Source organism: Rhagoletis pomonella, unplaced genomic scaffold (genome assembly GCF_013731165.1).
Source record: "Rhagoletis pomonella isolate Grant_MI unplaced genomic scaffold, Rhpom_1.0 Rhpom_scaffold_00001, whole genome shotgun sequence".
Classification (NCBI taxonomy): Eukaryota; Metazoa; Arthropoda; class Insecta; order Diptera; family Tephritidae; genus Rhagoletis; species Rhagoletis pomonella.
Window position 1 is genome coordinate 29,993,324 of NW_023458555.1, and position 21,573 is coordinate 30,014,896.

General features: G+C 34.6%; 1 protein-coding gene across 1 annotated transcript in view; it reads right to left on the reverse strand.

Moving 5' to 3' along the window:
- The window catches only part of LOC118742285 (unconventional myosin-XVIIIa), a gene marked incomplete in the record, with an annotated part of 149,081 nt that overhangs the window by 21,402 nt on the left and 106,106 nt on the right, over positions 1-21,573 (reverse strand). The window contains 1 exon segment of the mRNA XM_036474245.1: positions 7,282-7,377. Within this exon segment, the coding sequence (XP_036330138.1) occupies positions 7,282-7,377 (96 nt within the window).

The window sequence follows — 21,573 nt, forward strand, 5'->3', positions numbered from 1 at the left end:
TATCCAGCTACTCGTTCAAATAATAACAAAGCGCACACCCAAAAAAATATGCGCGCCGGAAAAAAAACGTGCGTGGAAATGAAGCGTACAAAACCAACTGATAGATGGAATAGTTGGACGCTTGACTGGTTGCTTGGCTGCTTGCTTGGTTGGTTGGTTGATTGTTGGTTAGTTTATAACTCGCTTATTTGTTGTTGTTTCATATGGCAGACAAACCAGCAAAGGCACTCGTACAAAAAAGAAAGCAAATAAAGAAGTCAACATTAAAAAAATTGTATGCGAACAGTATGCGAACAGAATGCGAACAGAATGCGGAAAAAATGCGCTGTCGCGAGGGAGACGCGAGTAGTTATCAAAAAGCGTAGCAAATGACTAACAAACCAGCGCGGCAAAAAAGAAGTATGTAGTGCTTCTATACAGTACCTACTCTACAGAAATGCATTGCTCCAGCGTTTTAAGATCTTGTAGACTGCGTTGAGCGCATAAACAAGAAGAAATAGCAATTAGTGTTGCCATTTTGGTGCTTTTTGAGCTACATTTAGCTATTTATTTTTCTATTTAGCTCCGAAAATTGGGATTTAGCTCGTAGCTCTATTCAAAATTATCTAGCACTTTTTTAGCACCAAATAGTTTTAGTTGTACTTGGTAATATATTAAAATTAAAAACCTGTAATTCAATTGTAAAAGTGTTGAATAAAATTCATTTGGCTTTTGTGCGCTCAGGCTATTTTCGATACCTTCATGTTATTCTATTTCGATTAATACTTTGAAAAGTTCCATTCCTAATGCAATTGGCGCGTAAGCAAATTAAAAATGGGGAAGTAAGTCGATTAGTTTCTACCACGTGCGCGGGAGCATAAAACTATACCGGGCAGTAATTCGAGCTCCGATAAGCTCAGAAGGTGTTTTCTCTTTCAGGCAGCCACGGTAGAAAAGGAAAGCCAAAACTTAAGCGTTGATAAAATTAGAAATTTCGAAATGCAGTGGACAAATATACTTGAAACTACAGACGCTACCATAAACTCTTGGATTTAGGTTAAAGAATTCAAAAATTAATTAGAAGAAAATCCTTTTCCTGTATACGCGGTTTTTGTCTTTACCTTACTAAAAAAAAAATATTCGTAACCTGAGTTTTTATGGCCAATTCAAATAACTGAAATTACAGATTTTAACAGTTTGTAAAGTATTTTTAGTTCATGGTCTAGTTTATATGTATAAGTATATGCACACATATAAGTGTTATAAGTGCCGTAGCAATTAATTAGATATATAGACACCTTATTTTCGTTGTAAAAGTTTTTTTGCGGCAATTAAATTTATAAAATTCGTTATTTATATTAAAATTGCGGAAACTGTAAAAGCAACTTCAAAAAAAATTAGCTCTTCATTTTAGCTACTGTTAGTATTATTTAGCCCTTCTTTTCGACCGATTTAGCTCCAAACGAAATTTTATTCTGGCAACACTGATAGCAACAACAGCAGCCAAAGCAAAAGAAGTTGTTGAGACGGCCACAACAATGCAGTACATAAAACATAAATAAAGATGGGAAAAAACTATGAACAAGAATGCCAAGCTACTACCTAAGCGCTAGTGACTGAACGAATAGTCAGACCGAATTTTGCTCAAATATTCGATTGCTGTGTTTGTGGTAGGTGCTTTCCAGCAAATCCACATAAAAAGACGGCACCGTTTTAGCAAATATGTACATGCGGTTCAATTCATGTCAAATCGACCAATAGCTGTAATCGACCCATTCAGAACTTTTCATTTATAACAAGGAAACTAATAAAAATATTTAATTTTCGGAATTCCAAATTTCACAATTACCGAGATTTTGCAAGTTAATTTTTTGAATATCTCAAAAACTTTTATAATTCTTTCAAAAAATTGTGCAAGTCTAATAAAATTATATAAATAAACAATTAAAGAGTCTAAGTTCGAGCGAAGCCGAATATTAAATACACGGCGAAGGTATTAAATATAGTTTTTTCACCTTTCCGAAAGCTACATAGCGAGCAGGGGTGGTTTTGCGATCAGTTAGATTTAATTAGATACAGTTATATAATTATAAGTGGGCGGTACCACGCCCATTTTCCCAAAATTCCATAATAATGTTATTTCGTTTCAAGGGATATCAACTTTGAGTAAATTAGCGTAATTAAATTTCGAAACATATAAGTTTCAACATTTCCGAAATTCACCGTTATATGAAAAGTAGGCGTAATTTAAGTCCGACTTAAAAAATTTTCAACGTCTTGCTTTTATATGTCAAGTGCAATAATTTTTCCGAGTTTGGTACGAATTAGTCGAACGGTTACCGAGATACACTTATGTGGTCATAAAGGCGCGGCGCGACGCCCATTTTTCGAAAAGTTATTATAAACGTATTTCTTGCTAAAATTTTATTGCAAACATCAATCTTGAATAAATTCGCTTCAGTATTTTCTAATTTATCGAATATTTCGTATTTCTCTAAATTACCGTTATAAGGGATATGGACTTGGTTATTGTCCGATTTTAAAATTTCTTAGCCGTTTGATGTCTAAATCGACTCAGCTGGACGTTCTTATCATTTTGGTATACATTTTGATGGGAAATTTTGATTTCAAATATGTACCTCGCTCTGCTCAGTAAGTCAATGCAAAAGTCAATGAAATATGCAATGCAAATGGTTGAGCAAGACCAGCATGCGAGCTGTCAGGAAGATAGCAGAGGCACAACCATATGATAGTTTGGAATCATTTATAAAGAGGAAGCATTCAAAGAAGCTCGATATTTGGGTACCACAGGAATTAACGCAAAGAAATTGGATTGACTATCAATCAACCGCTGCTGAAATGCAATAAAATCTAACCATTTTTGAAGAGGATCATTGCGGTCGATGAGAAGTTGATTGATTGCGAGAATAATAAACGCAAGCGATCATGGTCAATAGACGTTCCCATGGCAATCGGGTCTACGTAACAGGAACGACCCAGTTTTATATCAGGCCAAAGACTGTGACTCCAGCATCACATGGTCAATAGGCGCTACAACAACAATAACAACAAAAATAATGCTCAAAGACCGATAACGCTCCACAAACGACTTCAAAGCCAGGATTGAAAGCAAACAGAGTTATGTTGAGTATTTGGTAGGATTGAAAGAGAATCGTCCATTACGAACTGATACAACTTGGCGAAACGATCAATCCGGTTCTCTACTGTGCATAACTCAACCGTTCGATCGAAACAACTAAGAAAGAGCGTACAGAATTGGCCAACATAAAAGTAGTTGTGTGTTCCATCAAGACAATTCCAGGCCACGCATATTTGATGACTCGGAACAAATTGACGAAACTTGGTTGGGAGATTTTAATGCATCCACCATTTAGCACAGATCACACACCGTCGGACTTCCACTTGTTTCGGTCGGTGTAAAACTCACTTGATGTTAAAAAGTTGGCTGATCGAAGAGCCACCGAAAATCGTTTGGCCAAGTTTTTCGCCGATAAGCCACATAAGTTCTACACCGATGGAATTATGAAGCTACTTGAAAAACGGCAAAAGGTTACAGATGATAATGGCCAATAAGTACTTGATTAAAATTGGGTTTCAATAAAGATAATTTCTCTCAAAAATTTATCCAAAAATGGAGTCTTTTCATATGACCCAATATACATACATAGGCTGGAGTGCCAGTGCTTGGGCAGATAACGACTGTCGGGTCTACGGAACCGGATCAGATTCCGTAACTGCAGCTACGCTAAATTTTCATATACAATATGAACACATATACAACATACATAATTTCCAAATGCTACTTTAATTTGGGGTATTTTCCTTATTTTCGAGCCGCTACTGTCTCAACTAAAATACAACAGGTTTGTCTGTTCGATGCGTTGGTGTGAAGGCAACCAATGTCAAGTCGACAATAAACAACTAATGCAACAACAAAAACAACACTCCTTAACAAATCATGTAATAAGCAGATGTAAACATTCGAACGCGAGCATTGTTCGAAACGAATGCAATTTTGTGTTGCCTTGTTGCGTTGAACAAAATGTACCCAGCGAGTGAATTTAGAGGTACGTATCGTCACCTGAAATGCAAAATAACGTAACATCACGCTACTGAAATGGAAAAAGTCGTGACTAATTTTTTTTTCATAAAACGATGTGGGGAGTTGTAATTTGATGAAATCCATCATAGTAATCAAGAAGTGAATTTTGAATTTTTTATAAGTTACGACTTTTTGCATTTCAGTGACGATGATGATACGTTATTTTGCATTTCAGGTGAACGTATATGGAGCGTTCCGTACCACACTTCATATGTTTGATTTGTTTCAAATTTTTAGGGTTGATGCATAGACATTAGGGCTGTGCGACTATTCGATTACTCGAGCAAGTTGGTTAATCAATTATTCGGTTAATCAATTACTCGAGTAATCAAGATTTTGATTACTCAAAACGATGATTAATCGAGTTACTCGAAATATGATTACTCAAAAAAAAATAACTTTGCTCGTTAAAAGAGTTTCCTTTGGAAAATGCTTATTTTCTTTTTTACATTCTGTATATGAACAAATTTTTCGTTTACATTTTTGAAAACAGAAACGTTGTTTTCAAAGCATCAAGGAACTTTAACTTCTTTATACATATGTAAAGAGTTGAAATGTTGATTACTCATTTTACTCGAAATGTTGATTAATCATAAAGCAAATTACTCAAATATTTTTGTTTTTGGTTAATCAAAAATCTTGATTACTCGAGTAACTGAACTTTTGAGTAATCATAATTTCCAATTAATCGAATAATTGAGTTATTTACTTTATGATTAATTAAAATTTTGAGTAATCAATTAATCGCACAGCCCTAATAGACATAAATAATAAATAAATATGAAATTTGAGCTTGATTAAAACATTTTCAAAAACTTTAGGGCACAAAAACAAAAACAAATCGATTTAATAGTTTTCCAAATATCTCGAGAACGGGGCGAGGAAAAAATTTGACAAAAATCACACATACACACACCAAAATTCTCTATAAAAAGAAGTATTTTTAAATTTTTTTCTAGAAAAATTTTTCATATACAATTTTTTTGATACAAAATAAGTTTTTGAAAGTATGCCATCTCAAAAAATAGTGAAAAAAATTACAATGGTAGCTCTGAGTATTGCGCAATATTTAAGTATAGTATTATGGGGTGCACTCTCAGGAATGAGAGTTTTATTTTAAAATATTTCACATTTCATAAAATTTTAAGTAGGTTAGTACAAATATAAAAAAATGGGTTAGGCTACTTCCTGACGGCCTGAAATACTTATGTACATATATCCTAAAAATATCCACAAATGTTTCGCACAATATGCCATATATGAAGGTAAAGGATAAAGAGATCTGCCCAGAGATAAAATATCTTTTGTAATAAAAGGCCTAGAAAAATTATTCGGGTGGCATTAGAAAGGTGAATAATATAGGATAGAAAACTTATTAGGATGACACTAGCGGCCGCTGTGGTAGCAACCTATACAGAAATTAGAGAAAATACAGTTTTTTTTTCTAACGGCGGTCGTTGTTCGGCAGACAATGGCAAATCTCCGAGTGTATTGTTGCCTTGAAGAAGCTTTTCAAGAAAACATGTGCCATTCGTAGGCGGCGTGAAATTGTAGGTCTCTAAATCTGTGTTATAATATTAAAATTGGAGAAAAACTTCGGCGGAACACTTAACAAAAGAGTAAGCGGCTCATATAATACCTATATTTAAACAAATCCATATAAATCCAAGTTGCAATCTTTGTGCAACATTTAAATAAAAATCCACAAACTTTCGTAAAAATTTCGAGCTTTTGAATTTTAAATTGAAGGTTCAAGTGGCTAATACCGTTGAACTTTGATAATTTTTTTGTTAAAGGGTTGCTCATTTTCTTCATATAAAAGAATCGTCGAACATACTTTGTATGGAATAAAATGACTGACATCCTCAACAAAAAAATTGTAAAAATACAACGATAAATGCCGGTTACTTTAAACTTGTACTTTGTTATAGTAGAATCCAATGGGCTACAAAATTGCTTACTCAAAATATTTCAGAAAAATCGAATTAAGAAGCTCGAAACTTTTAGAAGTTTTTTTTTTTAATTTTCCACAAGACTGAAACTTGGACTTATACGGTTTCTGTTACAAAATATATACTATATTTTTATAAACAATTAATTAAAGTAAAAAAAATATTAAGATAAATGGTCAAATCTTGTCAATATATGAGTGTCGTAAAGTTATGAAAAGCACTATTTTTATTTTACTAGCTTCATTTTATGACCTTGGAGAAATTACTGCAAATCGCAAAATGTGAAAAAATACCTGTGACGATGGAATCGTCCTTACTATAGAGCCGATTGCCAATTATTTTTACAGTCAATCATAACTAATAGATTAATGTTAATCTACCACGTTTCATTGCACAGTAGTTGACCAATAGTTAAAACCGGCTCTTTCTATTAGTGTAACCAATGACTCTGAAAGCGGCCCTGTGACGTGTCTCAATTGAATGGAATGTAATTGACTTACAGAAGGAACAATTTCTTGAAATGCACTAGTCGATCGACCACCGAGATCGTGCGATTTAACACGTCTAGATTATATTATCTGGAGTTACGTGAAGTCATTGGTTTATCCAAACAAACCGAGAACTTTGGACATCTTGGAAGACAGCACTGCGGAAAATTGTATTTCTTGAGTACAGAAATCAGGATATTTGTTAAACTGTCCAATTAATTTGATATCGCCACAAAATATTGCAGATTTTTAGGAGCAGCACGTAAATTTATGGTCGAGAAGTTATAACCGTGTCTAGTATATCAGCACGTTTTGTATATGCATTACCCAAGATTATTTCGAAAAATGGAAACTGATCTAGATTAGTCAATGCCCTTTAGAAGTTCTTCCTTAATGCCGGGTCTTATGCGATTCCGAAGGCAACTAAGTATTTTTTCCAAATCCTAAACAGTTACAATAGGGGACTATCAATAGTTTTATGCATATTAGATCCAGATCTTCAATAAACGTCTCTTTCAACTTGGAATAACAAAACCTGACATTAGTGCCTGCAAAAAATTTTTTTGCAGATCGGAGATATTATAAATATATGTATGTATACTCGTTTGAGCTGAATTCGAATAAGTTTCAAGTACCCATCATCATTTTCCCTAATTTTCAAACAACAAGAACTTCGAACCATTTTAATATCTTAGTCTACTCCATTTCCCTATGTCGTTCTCTTTGTTCCTTCACTTACCGCCAATGTTTGTTCCAACGTGAATTTCTCAGCGATAAGTACGTCCTTTTCGCGCGATAGCCTATCCTTCGTTTGACGTTCTAGACGAGCTGCATCCTATACAAAAAAAAATTGGAGGCAAGTTTTAAAATTTATTACATATTAGAAAAGTGACTCCAGTGACCCCAACAACTAACCTGCAACGATTGGCATTCAGCATCAAATTTACGCTGTTTCTTCTCCAACAAATTATTGCGACCATTTTGTTCTTCGAGCAACATACGCAAATCATTCATTTCATTGGTCATTTTTTGCGCTTTGCGCTTCCATTGACCGACAACCTGGCGTTGCTCCTCGACCTCCTCATAGGCATCGGAGAGCTAATTGACATAGAAAAGGCGAAAAATATTAGAAAAATTCAAAAGTACATTGTTTCACATAATTCGCCTATTTGCTTACCTTCTTCTCCAACTGTTTCTTCAGTCCGACTAGTTGTTCCAGATCGTGTTCGTGTTGGGTTTGCAAGCGTCGCTTGGTGAATTCCAGCTCACGCGCCACGCGCTCATATTTCAATTTATAAACGCCGCCGCCACCACTTTCATCATTCTCTGGATCCTCATCCTCGGATATGCCATTCAAATCGGATTTGGCACAAATCAGTTCCATTTCCAGCTTTTCGCTGGTTTCTTGCAGATTTTTCACTTTGTTTTGTTGTTCATTGAGTTCTTTTTCGAGTTTCAAACGTTCGGCTGTTTCGGCTTCGAGCCGCTCGGTGGCAATATTAGCGGTAGAGCGCTCCTCGGCGAGGTCCACCGTCATTTCGGATAACTGGAAATGAAGTTGGAGTGGAAAAAGAAATTTTAATTTTTTTTTTTTCAAATACTTTATGACGGTAAATTAAAAATTTCTAAAAATAAACGCATTAAAATTTAAAATAGCTTCGCAGCTAATAATCATATTTTAATTGTATTTTAAATTACAAGTTGCGTGGGCATCCTACATATGTATGTATGTATGTATGTTGTTGTGGAAATTTTCAACACCTGCCCATTAGAAAATATTGCTCATAACCACCAGAAATATACTCCTACACAAACTGATTCACAGATTCATTTTATTTTTGCAAAATCTAGTGACATATTTTTTGTGAATTCCAAAATTAAGTATCCATTGATTTTCATGCATACATACTTACATAAATACATATGTATGTAGATAGATTCATAAAAATAGAACGAAATGTTCATACGTATTTTTCCTGGTATACTAAAATCTTAGCGAATCACAGCGCTATTTGTCATGGACACAGCTTTACTTTGACGCAACTTTGTTGACGCGACTGTCAATGTCAAAAACTATTAAATTAAAAAAAGGGAAATCAAAAATACTTATAAGTACACCCAGTGCATCATTTGCTTAAATTTAAACAACCTCTCTCATCAAGTTAATATTACTTTGGAGTTCAATAGCCTGACCTATGAAGCCGCTAAGGATGCCTAGTTGCCAAATGACGGTTCATCGAAGAGATCAACGAGAATACTAATATCCCATATGCATTACCGTAATTTAGGAGTCATTATTCATTTATGAGAACACGGATACTAGGAAATCGGGACATACATTAATGATTTAAGCTTGCCAAAAGGTCGATTGGGAAGAAAGTTGTGGAGAATTTAAAATTCAACTGTCTCAATACAAAAAAAATATGGGCATACCTCCGGAACTTATGATGATGCATAATTTCGTAGGTATATGGTCAAAATCGCTATACTATTTGCGTATTTTTTAAAGTAATATATATATTAAGAGTTACTGTAGTATTTTATCCGATCTGAAACAATACCCGCAATGGTGTAATCCCAAAACTAGCTACAACACCTGTGAGAAAATTATTCTTAAGCCATGTTATTGCAAAACGTACATATACACTGCCGGCAAAAAATATTGGCGCAGCGAATTTTTCACAATATATGCACCAATTTCTATTCTAATATTTTTCTGCTAATTTTTTATAAAAATATGGTTTATTCTACAACAAAAAAAGTAAAAATATCGTTTTTAAATTTTGTCCAAAACTCGCGAAAAATTCAATATTTTTCATGCAAGTTTTCAACTTTTTATTCCGATTTTCTGGAATTTTCTTGAGTAAGCATTAAATTCTAGTCAAAAATACAAGTTCGGAGTTAGTCAAAAATCGCATTGATTTTTGAGATTTTTTTTTTTTTGTTGAGGGTGTTTTGCATTTATTCCATATAAAGTATTTTCGAAAAAATTTGTGTGTATAGAAGAGACTGCGTGAAAAAAATTGTCTAAAATCAACGGTAATTCCTAGCTACTAAAAACTTGTACCTAATTATAATAAAATTGATTGGGCTACAAATCTGCATACTCGAACAAATTCTAAAAAATCTGATTAAAAAGTTGAAAAATTGCATAAAAATTTGCTGAATTTTCGCGAGTTTTTCACAAAGTTTAGGAATTATATTCTTATGATTGTTGTTGTAGAATGAACCATATTTTTATAAAAAAAAATGGCGGAAAAATATAAGAATAGAAATTGGTGCATATATTGTGAAAAATTCGCTCTGCCAATACTTTTTGCCGGCAGTGTACATGCATCGATTCTACCAGCCTTATTTGAATAGTGCGCTGGGCATGAAAATTAAAGTGACACAAAATTGACACAATGCCATGGATTCCCCTTTGCATATGAAGAGCATGAGCAAATTTACACCACTAGTTTTATTCTCCACATATTTTTGTTCTGAATATTAAATAAACATTTTGGAAAATCTGTGATTAGTATGGCATGTTTCCAATTTTTTTCGGTTTATGTATTTTACTTTGTATTGAATGAAGGCATAATCAAATCTGGCGATGTGGTGACAAAGCAGCATCAGCAATAAAATTGCCCAGCGTTGCCAAAGAATGCCAAATTTATTGTTATAAGTGTGCATGCATATTAGGGTGGTAAAAAAAAAAAAGGAATACCAGTATTTTTATGTTTTAAAAGAAAAACTATATTTAGAGCTGACCATGCCCATGAAGTTTTCCATTTTATGTGGGAAAAACTATTTCGTAGAAATGGTTAGTAGTATTTTTGAAAATCGGTATCTTTCGATTGGAAAACTTTGTTTCTCTTAAGAAGGCTTCCAGTAACAATAACCAATCGTTTATTTAGATTTAAAATTTTAAATTTTAACATTAACAATTTTTTATAGGTCCCCAAAAATCCCAAAAAATATTTAATGGGCGAGACCCATACAAAATCGGTACTATTAAATAATGGTAAAATAGAGAATTGGGTAGTATTATTGGAAAATATTGATTTTCAGTAGGGATGTGACGAATAGAGATTTTACCGGATAACCGGATTCCGGATATCATGTAAAAAATCAGAGCCGGATTCGGATATCCGATCGGATATTCGGTGGACTGCTGCCCTTTATTAATTTCGCAATATTGTTACAATACGTAATTAAGAATACAAAATTTCTACTCTGAAATCGAAGTTATAACATAATTTTGTATTAAAAATATGACTTTTCCGTCTGCGACTGTGACAGATTACACAGGCCTGCGAAATAAAATTTTTTTTTTTTTTTTTAATTTCTTGGTGTGTTAAATTTAAATATATTTTTTCTAGCACGTCCAATTTTTTTTTTTATTGGTGACATATATATTTTAGGATTTTTAGCAATTTGCATGATAAGCCAAAAATTATTAAATTTAGACGAGAAGATCCTTTAATTTGGTGGAAGCATAATCGCCAAGAATTTCGAAATTTTTTTATACTGGCAATGAAGTATCTCTGCGGACCACCTTCCTCAGTTAACCCAGAAAGTGAGTTTTGTGTATCGGGTAGCATTTATGTTGAAAATAGAAATAGATTTTTGCCCGATAATTCGGAAATGCTTCTTTCATAGTTAAAAATATTAAAACTGTTTACTTTAATTGCTAATGGTATCTAACATTAAAATGGATCCTAAACAATAAAAAAAAATATACAAAAAAAATACAAAATTCCTAAACTAGATTTTTAAATAGAATCTTCTATAATCGAAATCCGGCCGGATTTTACCTAGTATATAGTGATAGCTTAACCTTTTTGGACCACCCTAATGCATATTCATAATAGATGTACTTGTCATTTGATGATTGTTTCTATACTACAAAAAAAAGACAGCTAATAGCTTTAAAAGAACGCCCACAATGATACTCTGCTTACGCATTGAGGAATAATACGAAAAATTTAGATATGCATTAATTTTTTGAAATACATTTAAAATACAATATAAAGGCCTTTCAGCGACCTAGACCGACAAATACGTATAAAAGACAAGATGATATTTATATCGTTGTTTAACTTTATTACAAAAGAAACTGTGGAATCTCTAACATAATTATGCCTTTGGCAATGAAATGATTTTTCTTTTGGACAGTAAAAAAATCTGGAAAATATACAGAACTTTTAATTTAATACATATATGTATATGTTTTTGCTTTTGTCTTTGAGATTGGGCAAACTGACTTCCAGTCCTTGATCCCAGAACCGTTCATTGGTACACGGACGATTCGAGGATAGATGCGAGAGCAGATTGCACATGGTTTTCCAGGCTAAAGTTTTAGCAATTCTAGGCAAGGATCTTTGGCTACCCCTCAATAGATCGGGTGTGATTCAATTAAACAGAAATGACAACAGGCTACTCTCCGAGTACCTTGCGGGCCACAACCAACTACGCTTTCATATGCACCGAAGAGCTTATCGGAGAGTCGATATGCCGGCTCTGCCTTGAGAACGAGGTAACGTCTGAACACATTATGTATATGAAACTGTCCAGCCTTGGCTAGACAAAGATAAACTTACTTCAAAACTGCAATGGTCAATTATTTCATTCAAATTCATTAGGGAAGCTGCGGGTATTTTGAGCATACAGAGTAACCGCCTCCATCATTTAGAGGAACAAAATACCTTTCAGGTCGCAGTGTCTCTTTTTATGACACACTAAGGCGAAGTATGTTGTAAGATGCCAGTCGGAAAAATTACAAAAAAAGGATATTTTATCCTATTTCGAATCTTTTCAAGAGATGATAGGCCTTCCAAGCTCGATTCTTTACTCCTTTTTTTTTGCATAGAATGGCCAGAGTTTTAAAACCTTCTCAGTCAGAAAAAAAAACTTGCCTCCAGGCACGCAGCGACTCGGCTAAATACCTGGACTATTTCCCGTATTTATTTCCGTTGCTTTGGAATTACAGCTTCTTGAGCGCCTTCGAATGATGAAGCCCTTCCTGAAAGCGTTTATACAGAAGCGCTCCGCATTTTGAGGTGAATCTTCCTTCGTATATACATAGCTCAAGGCCACTGCCTACTCGCGCCACACGCATTCAAGATTCAAATCACTGCCAACGGCCAATATAGAAAATGCATGGGGGCTAGAAGCCAAGGAAACATTAGAACATCTCCTAAGCCTATGTCTGGGGTTACCAAGAACTCAACTGAAATACCCGAGGGCCACCAAGATCGAAAAACTGGAGGATGCCTCAAGTGTAGGACTTCAAGCTCTCCTTAGATTCGTCAAGATGCGGATGTCTACTATAAGACTAAGTAAGTATCTACATTCAAATCGTACCGTGAGAGATCAAACGCAATTTTGTGTGGCGTTCAACCACTGAGGTTAAGCTACCCCAACCTTATGCACTTCTGCTTGCAACCAATTCAAAGAATTTTTTGTATTTTGAAAACACAGAGAAATACGAATAGAAATAAACTGCGGGCCTAGATTCAATGCCCATTAAACCGAAGTTCAATATATGACATGGAACCCAGTCCAATGAGCACACCGTAAGCCCGATAGCCACTGAATACCTTTTAGGTTATTATTCTAAAACATCTTTAATTTCTATGCACTTTTAACTTAACTTAAATAGTGTTTCAATCAAGTCCCCTTTCGTTTCCACTCAAAATGTATACCCCCTATCCCCTGTCTTCCTACCTCATCCATGCCGTTATCATCTTCCTCCTGTATGGTGCGATCATCATCGGTTACGGACAACTCGCGCGCCATCGAATTCGAACGTGAAGTCGGCGTATGTGGCAGTGTTTTGGCCAATTGAAATGCTTTCGTAAGTATATTTTGCGATGAACGCGAACGCCCAACCGATGAGCAACGTTCCATGCTATTGCGTTCACGTTGACGCTCAATCAGGCTAATCGTATCATCATCGTACACCGAATTGGTCGGCGTAGTGCGTCCGCTATCCAAGCTGCCGGCAATACTGCCTGTTGGACCCACCGAGCCCATGCGACGCGAGTGCTTGCCCAAAGCACTCCATTCTTCTTGCACATGATCTGTGCGACGCAAGAAATTCTGTATCTTCTCCGAAAGATAGGCTGAGGTGGTGCGTGGATCCTCATAGGAGGGCGATGGTCGAAGCGATTGATGCACCGGCTGCTTCTTGCAACCCAACACGAAGGAAAGATTAGCATCAAACACCACAGGCGACTGCTCGAGACTTTGCATTTGATAGACATCTAGCGGATCACCGCGTGTATAGGTTTGTGGAAAGACGCGACGTGGTGGTGTGGTCAGACGCGAAGGTGTTGAACGCGAAGTTATGGTGCTGTTGGTATTGGTGTTCGATGTGCTGAACGACGAGCAACGCGATGATGTTGACAACGCCGGACTAGGTGAACGTTGCGACAGCGAACGCAACCGTTCCGAGGCGCTGCTGCGTATAGCATTTCCACTTGAGCCGGTAGTTGATAGGAAATCTGATTTGGGGAGAGGAAGTTTCAGTGAGACCTCAACGGCTGTTTCGTTGGCTGTAGTCGACGCAGTGTTTGAATTACCGCTAATCCGTGAAGATAAGGACGACGCCGACGAAACAGTCGATGAAACGCCGTTACTGCCATAGCCATTACTGAGGTAAGACTTGGTTGAATGGGTTCGGATGCCATTCGCGGTATTGTAGGTGGAGGATTTGGTATAGTGGTGTTGGTAAGAGGACTGATGTTTAGCATCAGACATAAGCAGTCCATCTTCGGAGTCAAAGTTTTGTTGCGTGCGACGCAAGCTACGCGTGGAGGTGGTGGTGGCGTTGGAAGTAGAAGCGCTGCTGCTAGCACTACGTTCGCGTGGCTTTGACAATAAATCCACAGGTTTGCGTGCGCGTTGTTGTGATTGGGGTGGTACGGGAGGACGTGAGGAAGCATTGGTGCTAACGGAGGCATTGGAAGACAATGAGGAGGTGCTACCACCGCCGTTACTCAACGGATTGGGGTAATCACCGCCATTCGTGGTCGCCGGCGGTGAGAGTGGGCCGTTAGCGGCGCTTGTGTATGAATTTACGGTGGTTGATTTAGACGACAATACAAAGGTGCTGGGTTTCTGGAGATCGGTTGTGCTCTGTGGCTTCGAGCTACGCATAGCTTCAAGGACACGCTCTAGAAATTTAGAACTGTTTGAGGACTTTTCATTGATGGCATTTTGTGTGTGAGTAGATGTGGCGATTTGTTTGGTCACAACATTTACTGGCGCTAGGGAGTTTTGGGCCTGAGACACTGATTGTGCGGAAGAGATAGTGGTAGTTGTATGAGTGCCAGTGTTGCCGTTTAATTGAATTGTGTTTGTGGTAGTTGAAGTGGAGTGGGTTTGATTTATTGTTTGAGTGGTGTGAGGTGAGTTAAGTGTAGTTTTCAGCTCCTCAGCGGCAGTATTCTGTGAAGGCGTTTCTAAGTCGGACAGAGCTTTCGTTGACTTCTTCAATGACAAAGCAGCATCGCGCTTGGTGGTGACTCCAGTGGTCTTGCTGCTGCTCTTAACCAGTTTTGTTGCGGTGGTAGTCTTTGTAGATTTGCTTGCCTCGCCTGACTTGTTGTCTCCCTCTGACTTAGCGGTGGATAGCCGGCGGTACTGTAATTTACTCGTTACGCTTGAAGTTTCAGAGTTTCGTTTGAGCTCGTCAAGCTTTGCGTTACCATTTGTATCCTTATCAATTGTTGGTATTTTGGATTTCGTATTATGCGACATTAGCTGTGGCTTCTGCGCACAGTTTGCTTGTGACCCTGCTGACGATGAAATTGTAGATGCAGCGGAGGAGTTGCCACCGCTGACCGCTGCGTTTGCACTTTCGTTGGCGTCGTCGTCTGTGCGACGGTCAGCGGGGGTCAGCACAAGTGCGGGCTGTAATGGCGCCATATTGGTTGGCGTCAATCTTGTATTTGTTTGCTTATTAGTTGTAATGTGTGGCATGCAATGGCTGGCGCGTTAATGCCTCAACAAAGGCATTATATGTACAGTTGTAAAGTATTAAAATTTTTTAATGTAACAAAGGGTTAAGGGCGTTCACTCAAGGCATGCAGGAGATGGACTTTTAGTTTCGTTTATCGTTTTTGTTGCTGATGTTTTCTTTTTTCTTCGCACACACTGAATGAGGAGGACCTTGGTGTTGATGATGAGTGAATATGCTGCCAATTTTTCAGTTGCCAAAATTGTTGAAAGGGAATTTTATAATTTTTTTTTTGTAACGAAAATGCAATATTTTAGTGTCGCTATGGTTAGCTGTCGTATTTGGTTCGTTTTTGTAGGTATTCAATTTCGTTGATTTCGCTTTTGTTTGGCGAGGGTTCGGAGTAAATCTATTTTTTTTTTTAATTTTTGTCTGTGTTATTTTTATGACTTTTCTTTTTTACATTCTGCTGTCAGCGTAACATTTAAATTTAGAAAAATTCATAAATTTGCAATTAAAAATTTTGATAATTCACATTGTAATCAAAGATAATTTTTTATATTTAATTTGGCTAATTTAATTAATTTTATGGCTTGTAAGTTGAGTTTGATATGTTTTTTTAAAGAGTTAACAGAGAAAATCCGAATAAAATATATGTACATACATATTTTTTTTTTTAATTTCGCGTTAAACTTGTCAACGAACAACTGAAAAACTTATTTATTTTGTTGAATTTCCGAAGTATCCGCTATGAACTATTTTTACCACCGTATACATTTTTACTGCTTTTAAAAAAAATTTTATGATTTATGTATAAATATTTTTGCTTTAGTGTAATTTTTATACTTCAAATTATTTTTTAACTTTATTTTCTTTTTCATTTTAGTTTGTTTTTTTTTTCATTTTATTTTGTTTTGTTTTCATTTAACTTAATTTTGGACTGAATTTTTTTGTTTTGGTTTAGGTAACTTTATTTTCTTTTTGATTCAATTTTATCGATTTCACTTTTTAAGGGTACAATGCTGTTTTCTGCGAGTATTCTTTTGTGTATATAGTTCCGACAAAAAAGTTTTTTTATTTAAATATCAAAATATTAACATAAAATGATTTTTTCGTTTTAATTTTTTTTAACTATATTTTTATTATATTTTTTAACCCATTTTTTATTTTACTTAATTCTTTTGACTCGTTCCTTTTTTTTAATTTTATAGTTTTTATTTATCGTTCATTATATTTCATTTTATTTTTTAATTTTTATAATTTTTTTTTTCTTTTTATGTATTATTTTTTATTTCATTTTGATAATATTTTTTTTTTTTTTTTTATTTTATTTTTGCATTATTTCTTTAATTATTTCAAGGTATTTTATTTTTATTTCATTTTGTTTTTGTTAATTTTCTATCAATTTAATTTTATTGTTTTTAGTTTTTAAGGGATTTTTAGTTTAGATCTTGAAATATTTAAAAATTGTGTTCTTTTAATTTATTTTTCATTTCAATCTTTTGTTTCAAATAATGCATTTTATAAAATTTATTAATTTTATTTTTTAATGCAATTTTTCAGTTTATCTATAATATTTTAATTTTGCGTTAAATAAGTTTATTTTTGCCTTTTTATTTATTTTATTTTTGGTTTAATTTTTTGTTTTTATTTTAATTTAAAATTATTTTAATGTATTTTGTATTAATTTTTATTTAATTTTCTTTTGTTTTATAATTTATTTTTTGGTCCATAGGTACTTTATTTTAAGTAATTATATTTTTATTTATTTATTGTTTTTTTTTTTGTTTTTATTTTTAATTTTGTTTTTATTTAATTTATTATATTTAACCTTTTTCATATATTTTTGTTTAAAATTTTGTGTTTCTTTAGTTAAGGTTTTTTATTTTACACAAATTTCAATATATTTTTTTATTAAAAAAATTTTTTATCCATATTTTTCGGTTTTTCTTTCAGCAAAGAAGATGTCAGTCCTGGGCCAGATGGGTCGTCCCGGTAAGGTAGACCCGACTGTGGTGGAAGAAACCACAGGTCATCAAGCAACGACCAAACCACATACAGTCGATGCCCCCAAACAACTTATTTAATTTCCTAATCGAAACTGAACTTAATTAAACTAACGTGAACTGAATTGTATCCTCTTTATCTATAATTAAATAATTATTTATTTTAATTTGATTTTTTTTTGAACGGTACTAAAATAGGTTTATATTGGATTTTAATTGAATGGAAATTGAAACTGAATTGGGTTGAATTTAAAATGATTCGAAATAGAATTGAGTTTAACTGAAATTGAATTTGACCAAAATAATATTTAATTGAATGGAAATCTAATTGAACTGAATTTAAATTCGAATTAAAGCGAAATTTAATTGGTATTGAATGATATTTGAATTAGAATTAATTAATTAATTAAAGAATTAATCTTTTTAATATTTTTTTTTTAATTCTCTTTTCTATATTATTAAGCGGAATTAAACTCGGTACTTCACAAAAATTGTGTCATAGTATTTTTTTTACAATTTCCCCAACTAAATTTTACTAGGCTCTATTTTCATGTTTGTTCTTTATGGGTTTTACTTTTTTCTTATTTAAACTTTTTTGTATTTTTTTAATATATGTATTAATTTTCTTATATTTTTTAAATTTGTTTCCTTTGTTTAATTTTCTATTTATTTAGTTTTTGTTATTTTATTGATCTTATTTTGTACAAAAAAACATTATTTTTTTGGTTCGGATTTTTAAAAATTTTTTTTTTATTTAATACTACAAACTAAATTTTTATTTTATTTGTGATTTATTTTGATCAATGTAGACTTGATTGTTCTATTTTTCACTTGACTTTGAACTTTTTTATTAACTTAATTATTTATTTACTTTTAATTTTTTTAGTGCTGATGTAGTTTTATTTTATTTTTCTTATTTTTTTTTTTTATTTCCTTTAGATATATTTTACTAAGTTAAATCTTTACGATTTCATTACGCATAAGCGCAGATGCCTCGATTTTTAATACAAATGTTTTCTCTTTTCTTTTGTAAAAAAAATAATTGCGAATTTAAACCACTTTCAAAGGAAATTGAAACGTTATGTGTAAGTGGCTATTTATTGAATTCGCAGCACTTGTTCGATAACTCAATTAATACTATACATGTATATTTGCCTCTTACAAAATTGGGTTAAAAAATATTATCTCTACATTTTATTTTTTTGTTTCCTTTTTTTTTAATTTATAAAAATATCCAATTTCTGTTCACACAGTTTTTGCTTTCTGCCCGAGTAACTTTTCAGCCGTACGACCGCTTGCGTACTCTTTCAACACTCAACCGCCAAATGTACCATCCGGGGTACTCTGCCGCGGACCGTTGCTTATTTTCAAACTTCTCGGAAAGTGGCTAGCGATTTTTGTGTGCAAATTTCAGGCACTCAGCGGTTCACTGCACGATCGATGTGCCACTGCTGCTCGGTTCTGACTGACTTTAGCGGCTAGTCGGACCGGATGATGTGGATAGACGCTGGCTATTGCTGGCAGGTTGGTGATCGCTTTTCCGAAACGCTGGGAATAGCACAAAACGCTCAAAAGATTACTTGGCAGCCGCAGCCGGCAAGCGGATAAAATTCTCGCTTGCCATCAGTTGGCAGAACGTACATATCGTCACTTACATATACTGCTGCGGCATACGCAATAGTATTCAAAGAAATTATACAATCAACCGAAAATGTACCACAGCTAGCGGCGAGTAGAGGAGGTACGCAAAATTTTAGCGAAAATAAATTAAAAATATTGAAAAAAGTCTAGGAAATTAAGCGTATTTTTCGAACGCTGCGCTTTTCTATATCGCCTATTTCCGCCGATGGTTGATGAGCGTAAATCCAACGCAATTAGCTGCTTTGCCGGCAGCAAAATAATTAGACGCACGAGCCGCAGGCTGAGGAGAAACGCATGCCGTTAGCGAAGTATTCTCTAGCGATCGATTTGCGTTGCGTTGATCGTCTGGTTGGTTGGTGGGTCGGTGAGGCGACAATGGCGAGCGCCTGCAGCCACAATTTGCCTGATTTTCGAACAAATTCGCTGCTATTCTGAGCGCTTTGGTTTAGTTTAAAGACAAATGAACATTTATATGTAGATAACTACATATCTATATAGTATGCTCCTACATTAGGGTGGAGCGAAAACAAATCTATTCTTCGATTTCGAAATTTCGGATAATATTTACTGTCGCTCCAACAGCCCTAATGTTTAAAAAAATCTCTCAAATTCTGGTTAATTTATACTTTTTTTAATGACTTTAACTTTGCACTTTATTATAATAAATTAATTAAAGGGTTACAAAACTGCATACTCAAAGTCTATGTGAAAAAATTTTAAAAAGTATAAAATACCCTAATTTTAGAGATTTTTCGAAACTTTGAGGCTCTTGGGACAGCCGCAAATATTATCCGATCGAAAAACGATTTAACACGGTTCAATGTGGTCATGTTACGCAGCTTCTCAGCACTATTCGAATTTCGAAATCGAAAAATTGAATTTTTTATTTCGCTCTACCCTACTGTACATTACACCGTACCTCCTTACAAGCATACAAAAACAAATCCCCGTAACTTCTTTTTTGCCGAACCTTACTGATTTTTGGACAGCTGCAATTTACTGGCATTAGGGTGGTACGTCAGAGTGATAAGAGATCAGGTGGGTAAGTACTAGAACGGAGTTCTTAAGGCCAATAAATTTTGAAAAAAAAAATATAAAAATTCTTCTCAAGACAATCATTCATGATCCGACTGTAAATGCCGAGGGTATGACGAAAACTGTAAAAAGACAGCAAAAAAAATTTAGAGGTTGGCTTGCAAAAATACTTTATTTAGACTCAGGTGTATATGGCGAATTTTATTTGCAGATACGGTCTAATGTACATACATATGTATATACGTATATGAATTTTTCTAGGCCTACACTCCACTCTTTACTTCCTTGGTGGTAGATGTGCCACTCAGCTTGCTTGTTTGTTTTTGTCCCAGTAGCACCAATTTAAAAAGAAAATTGTTCTCACACACCTACACACATACATACATACATACATTCATATGCATTTACGCACGTCTGCATGTTTTAATTAATAATAAATTTTGATCTTCAAAACTTTGCCCAAATGCTCTTTTCAATTCGTCTGAGATTGACCAGACCTGATGTGTGGTGGCTGCTTAGCCGAATGTAGTTGGCACAGTCCACTTACTTACATACATAGTTGCCAAAGTGCGTCTAACAAATTTTTTTTTTTTGTATTTCGTTCCGACACCTTTTTTTCTTTCAACAGTGTGTGAGAGCTTGTGGGTGGAGAATTACTTGTGTTTGATCTGCAAACAATTTTTTATTTTGTGTTTTTCCGACTCTTAAATTTTGTTTATTTTCTTAGTGTAGTCCTCGATTTTAGTGGCACACAAATCGCTGCTGAATGAGTAAGCGATGTTCGACTAAACTGCCGAAATGTAATCAATGAAATTGGGGCGAAATTTCTGTGGCCTTTTTTGATTTCTTTAATAAAAAAAAAACTCTGATCGAAAAAGGTTAATTTTGGTATGTTTTCGGCGGGTTCACTTTCGACACTTCAAAGAACAACCAATGTTGCTGCTGAACAATTATTTGCCTAACGAATACCCAAAAAATAGGCGAAGCCTATCAAAAGTCGTACCATAAGCTGTTATCGTAGCATTTGTTGTTTAAATATGCTATAGTAAGAAAACTAAAGAAGCTCGACTTTGCTCACACAAGCTGTGTTGTTCCTAAACTCCAATAGGTAGAATACTTCCATGGCATTTGCTTCTTTGCCTTCAGTTGCTGTCAATAAAGTCAGTTGCTACCCGCAACTCAAACGATTAGGATATGTAAAATAATCGCCAAAAATCTGGCATCCGGGTCCAAAAATTCCTCCAACAGACTTAAACAATTTCTGATAAAGTTTAATTATAGGGATAAGGTCAAGTCTTTGGCTAAGCTTTACTAAACGCCAGCTCATCAGGACCAGCAAGAAAGTGTGAACCAAGATGTTTAGACCGTAGTCTCGCTTAGGAGAAAGTGCTGAGATGACTCC